General features: G+C 40.2%; 1 protein-coding gene across 3 annotated transcripts in view; it reads right to left on the bottom strand.

The window, feature by feature from the left end:
• The window catches only part of LOC126253477 (WD repeat-containing protein 19), a 328532-nt gene that overhangs the window by 221951 nt on the left and 91555 nt on the right, over window positions 1–15026 (bottom strand). For all 3 annotated transcript variants that reach the window (XM_049954835.1, XM_049954834.1, XM_049954836.1), the window contains one exon: window positions 9010–9122. In XM_049954835.1, coding sequence (XP_049810792.1) covers window positions 9010–9122 — 113 coding nt within the window. The remainder of the gene's footprint in view (window positions 1–9009; window positions 9123–15026) is intronic.

A 15026-nucleotide genomic window follows, 5' to 3' on the forward strand; every position in this document is an offset into this window, starting at 1 on the left:
GCTGCCACCCATTCTGCACCAAAAAGTTCCTTTCATACACCCTAGCCACCTGCAGTCATCCTATCTGGAGCGAGGAGCGGTCCATCTCCAGTGATGCCTACACAGACTAAAATTACGCCAGCAACCTTCTCCGGAAACATATTATGCATGCTTTGTCTCACCAGTCACCCACTATCCTCCACATACCCACAGTCGAACTACAAAGGAGAGTCCCTCTTGTGTGTCAGTACCATCCACAACTGAAGAAATTAAATCACATTCTCCACCTCATTTTCGATTATCTGTCATCCTGCCCTAAAATGAGAATCATCCTGCCCACTATCCTTCCCACACCTCCCACAGCGGTATTCATCAACCACCCAACCTAGGCAATATCCTTGACTGCAGTGATTACTAAACAAGCTGCCTGTCCACATGAATGGCCATTGTTAAACTGTGGCCAAAGACGTATCACCCAGTTGCTGAACATACTGCAAAACATGAAATTCTTCTCTTTAACAACTGCTTAACTGCCTGTGCCATTTACATCCTTTACATTGACACCAGCTTTTCTGAATTTGCACACATAGAAACTCTCACTACAAGATATCCTTTGTTCCTATAAGACCACTGGCCTTAACCTTCACTAGACCCTGCACTCCACCTGCATATCCTCTTCCCTGCTACCACTACAGTACACACACAACTTTGTCATGAACCTTAAATATTTCCGGTATTCTTTTTCAATGTGCCTGTCTACGGCTTGCCCATTTTTGTGTGATGAAATCCTCTTGAGTTTCCATTGGGGTATCTGCTTTGACAACTGTGTCTTGCAAAATGGTGATGAGACTGACACTTAATGAAACGCCACAGAATTTCAGTACCACCATGCAGATGAAAGCTCAAGAATATTTCAACAGTATTCGCCAGAAAGTCAACATTCACTTATACATTTTTAAGTGTTTCTCTGTCTGGTCTTTGATTACATGTTTCACAATTTGTGGGTTATGTTATTAGATGTTGCCCAACTGAAATTATGGAAAATATTTTCACTGTAAGCAGTTTACCTTTTTCCATCAGCATCATGTTTGGGCTTCTATTGTACTACAATACTTTAGTTATTTTACATTGTGATTTTAAAACAATAGCCAGCATTTTAGATGGAGAACAAGAGAGAGAGTTTACAATGTTTGCTCTAGATGTCCTTAATTTTCTTGAAGTTTGTGTTCTGCACTTACAAGGAGAGGCCCTCTGGGGTGGGATTGACTTTTTGAAACAGTTTATATGGAGTTGTAGGTTACAATGCCAATTATTTCATTCTGGAGCCATTCATGCTGAATTGACAAAAAATTTGTAATTTTTCTTGATGTTTTACAGCTTAAAATTGATAATCACTCATATATTGATAATGTGGCATAGTGGTTAACATACGTGCCTGACATGCAGATGATGGTGAGTTCAAATCTCACGTGCTTTGAAACATTTAATTTTTAAAACTTTATTGAAATTATTTTGATCATTATTTATATTCAATTAATTGGCTTAAAGGTAATTCTTTTTAATTTCTAATCCCTTCACTTTTCCGATTTTTTCTTCCTGTCACACTTTTTTCTTCTGGAAACTTTGTGCGTATGATTTTATCTTTGCTTATCTATTGCAATATTTAAATATTTGAACATGTTGATCTATTGTTTTAAAAAAAAAGAGATAATCTATTTATACTGGTTGTGCAATGGTGTCACAAATGTATGTTTTGTTTACAAGATGTACACTTTTTGGATGGTAATCCTCAAACAAACACTTAAAACATAAATTCCTGTTGCATTATGGACAAAATAACACAAATGAAAATTTAAGTGGAAGGAGGGATTACAAATAAAGTGACATTCAAGCAAAATGAGGGAGGGAAATAATCAATGCAATAACATGGACAAAAATATAAGATGACCAACCGAAAGAAACTAAATCAAAGTTAATAATATAAAGTAATTTATCACATGCATAAAGATTCCAAATGAAAAAAAGACTGATAGGAAAAAAATAAAAGCAAATGAAAAAGTTAATACGATGACATGACAAATGATTAGAAATTTTAAAAAAATTTACATTTAAAGCAATTAATTGAATAAACATAATGATGCAAGTCATTGCAATAAAGACCTAAAAATACAGAATTTCAAAGCAGCATATAGGATTCGAGCATACAACCTTCTGCACATAAGCACATTTGTTAGCCGCTGCACCATGATGTCAATATATGACCTATTATCAATTTTAAATCTCTAAAAAAATCACAGAAAATTATGAAACTTTTTTTGTTAATTACTTGCTAATAAAGGCCCGCCAGGATGAATGGCTTGAAGTTGAGATACCTGGGACTCAATCCTACATTACTGTATGCATGGTTTCAGAAAGTCCTCCTCACAGTGCAGAACCCTCCTTGCCAGGTAAAACTGACAGCTAATTGAAAACAGAAATAAGTATCAGTTGCAACTTCAGTCATGTGATAAGCTTTAAGCAACACAAGGATTATTTCAAACAATCTTGATGGTATCTCTAATAGTCTGATTTATTGCCAATGCAAAGAAACTACAACTCAAACAATGAGCAAATAGTGAAGTAGAAAAAAATTGGCTTTGCAAACATTGAAACAACTATAAAAAATTGAACAACAGACACTAAGAAATTTTTGGCAGTCTCTGCACTTGTTTCCTGAATCCTGTTCGGCAAATTTTCTACACTGCCTCATCATTTGCTTTTTCCCTTCAATTGGTTTCTGCTTTTGTACAGTGTGTCTTTTATTAAGACGTCTCTTTTGCATCTCTCTTGGAGTTTCCATTGGAAGATGTAGTCCCTTTATTATTTTTAATCTATTTTCATACAGGGTCATTTCACTCCCTGCCTATTTGTTCTACAAGAATGCACATTGAAAATTAGCTTGACAATTATAATTAAAAGAATAGTTTTTAGGCCAGTGGACAGTCTTTGTTTACATCAATAATACAACAGAATTTGGTCCTGCCTGTCGGCAGACACATTTGCATTGTATTTGGCACTTGACAGTGGCTTTGAGACTATTTGCTGGCATATATCCATCGTATGTACCACTTTATTATTATAACTTCCATTTTCTGGTCATCACGCTTTGCCAATAGCAAGCAACTGTATTTCCTTTACCCAGTTCTGCAGAAATAACTTTTTCAGTCCTCTTCCCGCTGTTTAACATTAGTGTCCCATGCAATACATATTCAGATTCAATAAGGTGTCACCCAATGAAAAACTACTGTAATATTTGTCTATTTAAGATGACAGCCAACTCGCAGCTTCTCCTTTTCAGCATAAGAAGTTCCACCCATATTGTGAAGCATCCCCTTGCAAATGGTGCATTTATTTCTAAAAGCCATCTGGATTGTTCAGTGTGTATATTTTAATGCCATATTTATGCCTTTTGTTTCATATACTTTGCCTAAACTTTAAACGCTAATGGACAATCTTCCCCTGGATGGAATGATAGATTCATCCAAAGACAGGCCTCTTCCAGGGTAATAAACAGGAGACATTCTATGTTAAACGTGGAAAACACAGTAAGAAATAATGACAGTATTATGAAAATGTTAGATTGCTACTCAGCGTATAGCAGAGATCCTGAGTCGCAGATAGTCACAACAATAAACTGTCAAACAACTGAGCTTTTGGCCAAAAAGACCTTCGTCGGAATTAGGCAACATACAAACATATGCAGTTGTGCGAATTTGTGTGTATGGTGTCTAATTTCAATGAAGGTCATTTTGGCAGAAAGTTAACTTGTTTAACAGACTTTTGTCTATTTGCGACACACCATCTGCGCTACATGGGGAGTAGCAGTCTATTTTCATGACATTCTATTGTTAAAATTATTTAGTTTAACTCATATAACTGATCATTTCATTTGCATGTCCTAACTGTGGATTTTTAACAAAATATAATCAATGCAAGATTATTATATACTGGTATCTACTCACATTCTGCGCAATTATTCTATTTTGAAAGAGCTGACCTTTGTTCTAGTAGTGTTGGGATTGGACAGATTTCACATTACCTGTGCGTAAATGAAACAGCCAAAAAGATAAGTTTCTGCCTATAGAAACATGTTTCAAACAACAAATTTTAGGCTCATTCAAAGCATTATCGCTGAGAAATATGATCACAGCATTATATATACTAAGATGGTATCTGTTCTTTCGGACATGTCCGAAAGAAGAGACCCCGGGTTTGAGTCCCGGTCGGGGCACACATTTTCATCTGTCCCCGTTGACGTATGTCAACGCCTGTAAGCAGCTAAGGGTGTTCATATCATTCTAACGAGCTGCATGGTCACCGATGGTATCTGTCCTTTCAGACATGTCCGAAAGAACAGATACCATCTTAGTATATATATAGTTAAGGCTCACCGACCACTTGACCATCTTATTCTTCTGTGCGAATGCACAAACAGTGCCCGAACTCTTACGGGAATCGGCAATGCGCCGCGAGTAATGAGTATAATGGGCGGGGGCACTACGGATGTAGTGCGGGACAATACGTTGAGAATGTGGGTTTCGCGGGAGGCGTGCCAGAGATAAATCCCTGCAGTCGCGCTATCCTCTGTGTCCTAGGTGGCTCAGATGGATAGAGCGTCTGGCATGTAAGCAGGAGATCCCGGGTTCGAGTCCCGGTTGGGGCAAACATTTTCATCTGTCCCCGTTGACGTATGTCAACGCCTGTAAGCAGCTAAGGGTGTTCATTTCATTGTGATCACAGCATTGTCATTCATTTAATCAACTATACACTGGAGTATCCAGGATTGAATAATGACAGTATTATGAACAGGAAAAATTGCTATTCACCATAGAGAGTAAATGTTGAGTCACAAAAGGGATAACAAAAAGCCTGCTAAACACACCTTAAGTATGTTCACAGCATTGTCATTCATTTCACCAACTATACATTGGAGTATGCAGGACGGGGGGAGGGGGGGGAGGGGGGACAGTATTATGATAAGGAAAAATTGCTACTCATTATGGAGAGAAGATGTTGAGTCACAGACAGGCATAACAAAAAGATTGCAAAAGTGTGAGCTTTCTGCCAAAAGGCCTTATTCTAACACAGAAAAAACATACACATTCATGCAAGCGCAACTCTCAAACACGACCACTGTGTCTGGCCACTGAGGCTGTACTATTAGCAACTGTGCCTCATGGAGGTGCAATCTTAGTGGGGGAAGTAAGGAGAAGGCTGGGACAGGGAGGGGAAAGGATAGCAGAGCTGGGGTGGGGGAGAGTGTTGTACTGCTTCTTGTATGCAGGAATGTGGTGTGGACACGGTAGGGCTGGCTAGGTGCAGCTGGGAAGTTTGGGGGTGTGGCTGAAGGATGGGTGAAAGACAGGGACCAGCGAAGGTCGAGGCCAGTGGGGTTATGGGAATATTGGATGTATTGCAGGGCAAGTTCCCACCTGCACAATTCAGAAAAGCTGGTGTTGGTACAAAGGATCCAGATTTTGCAAGGTGTGAAGCAGTCGCTGAAGTGAAAAATGTTGTGTTGGGCAGAATGTTCAGCAACTGGGCAGTCCAGCTGTCTCTTGGCCATAGTTTTTCAGTGACCATTCATGCAGACAGATAGTTTGTTGGTTGTGATGCCCACACAGAATGCAGCACAGTGGTTGCAGCTTAGTTTGTATATAACATGATTTATTTCATGTGCTTCCTTGCCTTTGATGATGGTTGTGACTGGATTGTGTAGGTGGTGATGGGAGGATGTACAGGACAGGTCTTGCATCCACGTCTATTACAATGATGTAAGTCATTAGGCAAGGTGTTGGTAGCACGGATGGCATACGGAAGGATAAAGATATTGCGCAGGTTTGGTCGGCACCAGAATACCAATATGGGAGGGGTTGGAAGGATAGAGGGTAAGACATTTCTTATTTTAAGGTACAAGAACAGCTAGTTGAAACTCTGGTGTAGAATGTAATTCAGTTGTTCCAGTCCTGGGTGGTATTGAGTCACACAGGGAGTGCTTCTTTGTGGTCAGATGGTGGCAATGTGGGAGGTGGAAGGTAACTGGAGAGACAAGGCAGGGAGGTCTGTTTCTGTACATGGTTGGGAGTGTAGTTTTAGTCTGTGAAGCCCTCAGTGAGCCCTCGATCTTTGAAGAAAGATACTTGTCACTACAGATTGTGAAGGACATGGTTGGCTAGGCTGTATGGAAGGGATCTCTTGGAAGAGAATTGGCAGTAGCTGTTGAAGTGGAGGTATTGCTGGTAGTTGGCAGGTTTGACATGGAGAAAGGTCCTAATGTAGCGATCATTGAGGTGGAAGTCAGCATCGACAAATATGATTTGCTTGGTTGAGGAGGACCAGTTGAAGCGAACAGAAGATAAGGTATTGAGACTCTGGAGGAGTGTGGATAGTGTGTCCTCACCCTTAGTCTACATCACAAAGATACCATCAATGAATCTGAACCAAGTGAAAGTGGCATCAACAGCAACAAGCAGTGCATTTTGTAGTAAAGTAACAGGAACTGTGGAGACTTAGTGGAGGAAATGGCCAATGTTGAACCCTGCCTGACTCAGTTCACTCCTCCATCCAGCTGTGATACACCCCCACTGCTCCCCCCCCCCCTCCCCTCCCCCCTCCCCAATTCATCATCTATTAACCATTCTTGAATTTCTTAACCTGAAACCCTGCCTCACCATCATTCCCCAAATCCCTCAACATTAAAGCTAACCTTCTATCTGCCGAAAGAACTGCAATCCACCACCTAAGAACTACTCCTGACCTTACAAGTCTACATGCCAATAAAGGCTCCATTACTACAGTTTTGAACCGAAAGGATTAGCTGGTAAAGGACTCGGCCAGCTGCAGGGTCATCCACCTACAAACCCTGCCACAATGACTCTATTATAGAAATACATCAGAACCTTCAGTCTCTCCTCAGTCCTTAGACCTCTCTGAGAACCTCTCCACTGAGTCTCTCTCTCTCTCTCTCTCTCTCTGCTCCAGTACTCAACACGCACATGCAAACCCACACAAACCATACGCCACTGACACCAAATACAATTAAAAACTCGTGCGCCTCACCCAGCCAAACACAAATGAACAGCACACAGCCACAACAACACGTAATGGCAGCAAAAACTCTGCCTATGTTTTGAGAAATCGTAAAAGTACAGTGCCAAGCGACCATGTACATACCTTAAGGTATGTTAACTAATGCATACATCCACTTTTCGCCAATTAAGCTATTAATGGAACTTTGACGTAATGTTCAACACAAATGTTAATATGTAATGACAATTTGACAGTTAAAAATAAAAATTAAACCCACAGATGATAGCACAAAAGTGCGGAAACATGTATGGGTGAAATAAAACAGAAAAAAGGTGTCCTGCATAAGACAGAACTTCTCATCCCACAAGTTTTCTGTAAAAATGAATGTATCTTTTGATTTGATAAAATACAATCCCTATGTGCTTATACTAAATTTGAGACACTCTCAACAATCCAGCACTTCCGCTAATCCGGCGTGCGAGGAATGGCCAGTTTAGCAAGATTCTAGTGTACTAGTAAAGGGCATAAACACATCCACACCAGGCATACGCTGGATAATTTTGCAATAAAACTACAACTCATTCATTGGAAACTGCTTCCATCTTAACCTTGCAGTATTTTATAATGTAAAAATCCAGACAAATAAATTTGACTTATAGGCACCAGGAGTAAAGACCAACAGGCATACAATAAATGGTACTTCTTGCATGAATTTAGTAGGCATTCAAATGGATAACAAACTGAGGTGGCACCGGTATACCCCCTTCTCCTGCATTAAACATATGAATCAACTTTCATTGTTAAGAGAACTACTTTCACATCTTCATTTGTTGAACCAACAAAGACTGTGGCTATGGAAGAAAAACAACACACAAATTACAAAATGAAATTGCTCAAGGCACTTAATTTGTATGCAAACATACTTCAAAATTAGAGATTTAGAGGCTTCAGTGATTTAGACACTGGATTCATATTTAGATTTGCTTTCAGCCATTCAGTTCTCCACAAATCACATCAGGTGAATCTCAAGATGGTTCTCTGAATAGGCTATGTCTCCCTTTTTTCCCTCTATCGAACTGAGCAAGTGCTTCATATAAAATGACAACACTACTGGCCAGGTTTGGAAACTATAATCTCTCATGTCTCTCATGCAGACAGCATGCCAAAGAACAATGGGGGTCCTATAAAAACTTCTAATAGCTACATGCTGTTCACAATTGCAATAACAGATTAGACTGAAAGGTCCTATGAAGTGTCTTCCTTGTGATTGTGATAAAAGACCAGGATCATCATTTTAAAAACTTTTCCCAGAGCAGGCCCCACCACACACACACACACACACACACACACCAATAAGTGAATATCAAACTACATACAGACAACACAACACAAACAAAAGATGAATAAAAACCCTGAGGACAGTTGGCAACACTATACACTGTAAACACAAGCCACCAACAAACAGTGAAAGAACGAAAGTGAAATAGTCACATGAAAAGTGTTTGAAAATATAAAAAAATTGCTCATTCTGGTGTACACAGGACAACTGAGTACAATTTCAGAATGATACATACAGAACAGTAAGATCTCAAATGTAAGTAGAACCAAATAATAATTCAACCTTATGAATGATGCCCTTCAAATTGCTGTTTCTCACTCAACAATAAAAGAATAACCATAATACAGTATCACATCTGTAATCATTATATCACACAACTACTATATATATAAAACAAACATCTGTGACAGGTTACTGAACATGCTTCATAAATAAAAAGAACCAAAAGGCAGAAGCCACAGATCAAACAGCCTTTCATTTATTTGCATAGACAGATCACATATCCAAAAACATTGATGTGATCTTTGCACCTACAAATTACGATTATTTCTTACCATCACATCTCGTACCATCAACATACAGATATGAAAAATATTTATTTTTAAAATTCAAGGTACACAAACCATTTGTATGTGACAACATGGCCATATCGTTGTTGGAATGCTAACTCCACAGGATTGTCAGGGTCATGAAGATTGTAAAGGAAAAGTGTTCGCTTTCCCACCAGAAGACTGACCTACAATCAGAGGAAAGAGGTTTTATTACTTTCGAATTACGAATAATATTACACATTTAAAATACAAGATCAATATCAATATTCAATAACAAGTAAGTTAAATATTGAGTTCCAAAATTAAATATAAAAATTTATCTTCAAACAACAGGATTTCCACATTAAATATATATGCATGAAAATGGTTGTGTTGCCATTAAGGACAATGTGTAAGTAAAAGTAACACGGAAGACAATAGTTTTGATTACCCACGGGACAGGTATTGGCCCATTGGTACAAGATACACCATGCATAAGATAACATTTCACAAATACTGTGCAGACCTTCACCAGATGACAGAGAACTTCACACTCTCTGTGTAACGATTTTCCCAAAGAGTGCTGAGTGAAGAAATGTTTTTTAAAAAAATTGGCTAACTACTGTTATTACAGTCTTAGGAATGATATGGCTAAAAGGAGAAACTGCACACACCAGTGGGAATACAGGGCAAGTTTTGCAGCACCATGATCAGTCCTGGGTTAACATGCCTGTATGGAATGGAGATCAACAGGCTGTTGCTGATTGCAGACATATCTCATTCTGATGCTGTATTTCTTGTCACTGCTGGGAAATGGGACGATATTACTCACAGCTTACAGCTGAATAAAAAAGGGTAACCATCCTGGTGTTGAACACTATGCAACACAGGATTCCTGTAATTACTTTTTAGACTACGTGTAAGAATACTAGAGTGACTGACCTTGTCCATTTGATGTTTTTCATTTGGATTGCTCCATGTACTGCGCATTCACAATGATTTTGCTATGCTCTGGACTTTGGTTTTGGCCAGTCGTTCACTTCACGAACTTCACTCATACAATGGTTTCTCCCTATAATTGCCACAAGGCTCGAAAAAAGTTGGTGTCATCAAATTGTGCCCAGATCGTGGGCCATGGCATCAACAGTGTCACTGCCCTTTTGTGACACCACTTGTTTAGCATGCTGCAAATCAGAGCATCTAACAACAGTTTGCTTTGGCTGGCATGTAACAACAACAATAACCATCAGTATGCTGTATGTTATCTTGCCAGGGTCCTCAGTAGCAGCAGAAGGGATGCAGAAGCTCATGCTGCAGGTGGAAATTAATGGAGCAACTACAGATTTCTAGCTGGGCACAGGCACAGCCATGTGTTTGATTAATGTGGACAAGTACCAGCGCATCAGTTCTCCACACCTATGATATCCTCAGCACATGTCCTTAATATCAGTATGCTGCAGAATTCTTGAATATATAGTAAGTTTCAATATAATAAATTTCCTTGCGACAAGAAAGTTTTTGTCCATAAGTCAACATGGATTTAGAAAGTATAACTTTGACCTTTTCTCACACGATATCCTATGAACCATGGACAAAGGGCGACAGGCAGATTTCATATTCCTAGATTTCCCAAAAGCATCTGACACCGTGCCCAACTGAGACTGTTAACAAAGGTCCAAGCACACAGAATAGGTTTCCAGATATGTGAGTGATTCAAAGACTTCTTTTTATTGTCCTTGACAGCGAGTGTTCGTCACAGACAAGGGTATTGTCAGGAGTGTCCGAGAGAATTGTTATAGAACTGCTTTTGTGCTTTACACACACAAATCATCTGACCAATATGGTGAGCATCAACCTGCAACTGTTTGCTGATGACACAGCAGTATATAAGAAAATATCATTGTTGAGTGGCTGCAGAAGCTTAAAGGATGATTTACGCAGAATTTCTATTTGGTATGAAGAATGGCAACTTGTTCTAAATGTGGAAAAATGTAAGTTAATGCAGATGACTTGGAAAAATATTCCTGTAGCGTTCAAATACAGCATTAGTGGTTTGCTGTTTGGCGAAGTCCCGATGATCAAATATCGAAGTGTACTACTGCAAAATGATATGAAATTAAATAGGCATGTAAAGACAGTTGTAGGGAAGGCAAATGGTTGACTTTGGTTTAGCGTGAGAGTTTTAGGAAAGTGTAGCTCATCTATGAAGGAGACTGTGTATAGAACACTTGTGCAAGCCATTCTTGAGAACTGCTGAAATGTCTGGGATGCCCACCAGGTTGGATTAAAGGAAGACATCAAAGCAATTAAGAAGAGTGCAGATAGATTTGATAACAGTAGATTTTATCAACATGTGAGTTTTACAGAGATGCTGCTTGAACTCAAACAGGAATCCCTGGAGGTAAGATGATGTTCTTTTCACAAAATGCTATTTATAAAATTTAGAGAACGCATTTGCAGCTGATATCAGCACTACTCTACTGCTGCCAACGTATGTTTCGTGTAAGGACAGTGAGGCAAAAAGGTCTTGAATGGAGGTATACAGACAGTTATATTTCCCTTGCTCCAACTGTGAGTGAAATAGGAAAGGAAATTACTACTACTACTACTACTACTACTAGGTATGTAGATGGAGATACAGATTAAGACATACAATGGCCAGTCAATCCCGCTGAGGGGTCAAATCATAGTCCAAGTATAAAATTGAAGTTCGGTAACTAACCCTGCTATAGTCAACTACTGGATGACAACTAACATTTTTGAGTTAGACAGTTTTGTGCTTTTTGATTTCCAAATTTAAGACCAAGTGAATCTAGTTTCAACTGTGATATAATTCCCACAACTTGATACATAATTTGTGCATATAAGCAATTGTTTGAACCTACATTAAGTAGTGCAACAAGTTTCCAAGACCACATATTCTTAAGGCTTTCAGAGTTCTAAGTTTTGTAGAGCATATCCAGTGCCTTTCACCCTGTGCAATCAAGCTAGAGTTCAGCAAGATAGTTCACAAAGTATGGGAGTAATATTTCCAGCATCATCTATCCAATGGGCAATGACCATAGGCGCAGTTAAGAATCTAAATGGATCACTTAAGAGTTTGTGGTGATTTTAGGTCTACCTTTAATGCTCAATCACATGTCGATCTGTATCCAACTCGTAGGCCAGAGGAACTTGTGAAACTGGTGGGGGCTGTTATTTTTTAAAGATAGATCTAACTGACATCTACTTCCTATTGCCACCAGGTGACCAGACAAAACAGTTTTTAGCGATAAATACACCATTCAGCATGTATCATTATAACAGGCTGCCTTTTGTGTTGCAAGTTCTCCCATAATATTTCAGAGATACCTTGATCAATTCATTCAAAATATCCCCAACTGCGTTCATTACTTAGATGACTTCCTAATTATCAGGGCCATGTGCGAGCAGCATCCGTGCGATCTACAGATGTTGCTTGCATGGCTCCGAGTCCATACTCTGTGTAGTCACTTCAGCAAACATAGTTCATTTGAACCAAGGACATATATTAAGTAAAGTAGGGCTCACACCTATCATATGGATGCAATAACTAACATACAAGCTCCGAAGAATCTCAGAGGACTATAGTCATTCCTCGGCAAAATAAATTATTACACGAAATTTATTCCCAAGATAGCCCTGATTTTCCATCCTCTTAACCATTGTGCAAAAAAGTTTTTAAATTTGCGTGATCAGAGCCATAGTTTTTTCTCAATTTAGAAAGTACCTTAGAGGCAATGGCTATAATATAAAATGGCAAGATGTTTCACAAACATTTATGTATGGTACTGTCACTTGATCATCAATCACAACTACTCATTATGCCATTCTCTCCTCATCCAAAAAACCCCTTTAAAATGGCACAGTGACTGCAACAGTTGGCATTATTCCTTAGTAACTATACCTATAAGATCCATTATCGACTCATCATACACCACTAAAATGTAAACACCTTTTCCCACTTGCTGTACAGCCCAGATAAAGAGATTGGGAGGCATAAAGTGCAGTGTTTTGCTGTAGATGCAATTCAATGACACACTCTTGATAAATTCCCAGTTACTGGGTGAAGAAGCAAGAGAAACAGGTCATGATACACAACTCTGAAGGGTATTGTCTGCTGTATGGCAGGGATGGCCAGAGAACCTGCCTAAGGGCACCAACCTGGCATAGTGGACCTATTTTTCATTATAGCACCAGCTTAATGTCAATGATGGTGCCATACTGTTAGCCAAGGACGATTCTGAATGCCAGGTGGTAGTTCCCTCATGCTCTGCCCCCACATACTGAAGCTCCTCCACACTGCACATCTGTAAATGTGAACAATTAAGGAAAAAGCATAGCATCAATCAGTCCTAGCAGAGCATTTCAAACCATGGCCACACACTGGCTAGCCCTAGCAAAGAGTAAACATTCATTTCACTGAACCATTCTGGGTAATTATGTGATTGCTAGTTGTCAACATCCTCGCTAACTTTTCATATCTGGCATGGATGGCTACCACCACTGCAGATGCTCTCATCCAAATCCCAATCATATTTGCAATAGAGGCGGCATCTTATAACCTGATTTCCTACAATGGCCATCATTTCATGACATTTGCATTTCAGGATTTTTGTAAACACAGCAGCAATGGGCACCTGACCACTGCCCCCTTGCGCTCCACCTCCAATTGGAAAGTCAAGGACCTTCAAAACATAGATGTGCCAGATAATGAAGACAGCTGACTCCAGAGAAGTACTCACCAGCCTACCGGTCCAGTCCCATAAATGGATGTAGCCCAGCTGAAATTTTACATGGACCATATCCTGCACCCTCTTCGGCCTGCTGCGCCCAACAAAAGGAGGCCACCACCCAGACCCCCTCCCCTTTCACCCATGGCCATTGACTGGGTATGACCTATGCAACCATGCCAGGGACAAGCCTGCCTGCTACTGCTACAACCTCTGCACTTGTGTTAGGTGTTGACTTGGGGCTCAACAGTAACCAGCAAAGCGAGCCGATGGAGGTGGAACCACTTCCACTCCTTAAGCCACTTCTGGCTCCCTCCAAAATCAGCAAGTTCCTCACCAGACAGTCGATGGGGAAATTAATCTTTTCAGACTGAGATCCTTTGGAGGCCAAACTGTTGTCTCCATCTCCACCATGACCAGCACCCACTCCCTTGTTGACAGCACCAAGCTGAACCCCACAACCCATCGATCAGCTGAGACTCCCACAGACAGCACCAACATCCAGCTCTGTCGATCATGCTGAGAAACTACCCTGGAAACCTTTTGTGGGGCTTCTGCCACCTCTCTCCCCCCTTCCTCAATGAATCTGGCACAAGCTCAGCCATTTGTGGCCCTAAGTACTGATTAAGGATCGAGAGGGGTGTAGTGTTTGACAGTCATTTGGATTCCCTGACCAGCTCGAGTTCTACTAGGGAGGACAGAACACACATACTTAGGCTTCATACTCCAGCCACAGTTTACTGCCACAGGGCAGCACCACCACATCTACAAGCGTGTCCTGTAGGGACTTCTACTGATGTGAGAGAGCATGGCCTCACACCTGTCAGTTTTCTCGCTATTCTACAAATCTTTAAATATGCGCTATTTATAATAGAGTAATTGGAATTGCCTGTTTGATGTTTTCAATTCAAATTGTTATTTGGACACACCTTAAATCTTCATCACTATTTTGCTACACTCTGAATTGCTCCACTGGTCTCTGTGTTACTGTCAGTACAAGTGATCATAAACTGTGTCTCACCAACACAGAGTAGGACAAAAAATGGTAGCACCCTGAAGCTTCTGATGAACTACGAGGAACAGATGATGAAAAAGATCATGGGGTGACTGAAACTTTAAATTCTTCAAGCAGGTTGGTCCTAATTTGTGGGCTGGGTACTACCAAAAAGGGCAAGGGGGGTGTCTGGAAATGTGGGTAGCACATACTATGGATGTTAGGCAGAGGTCCTACCTGAGGGCCTTGAGTCACATTCCAAATGGTAACACCGCCCAAGTGCAGGTGTCATGGGGCTGTGCCCCTTGCGTGCAAAAGGAATTTCATAAATTGGGTGATTAGGAAATTGTCGGAAGGTGAATGGA

Source organism: Schistocerca nitens, chromosome 4, assembly GCF_023898315.1.
Source record: "Schistocerca nitens isolate TAMUIC-IGC-003100 chromosome 4, iqSchNite1.1, whole genome shotgun sequence".
Taxonomy (NCBI): domain Eukaryota; kingdom Metazoa; phylum Arthropoda; class Insecta; order Orthoptera; family Acrididae; genus Schistocerca; species Schistocerca nitens.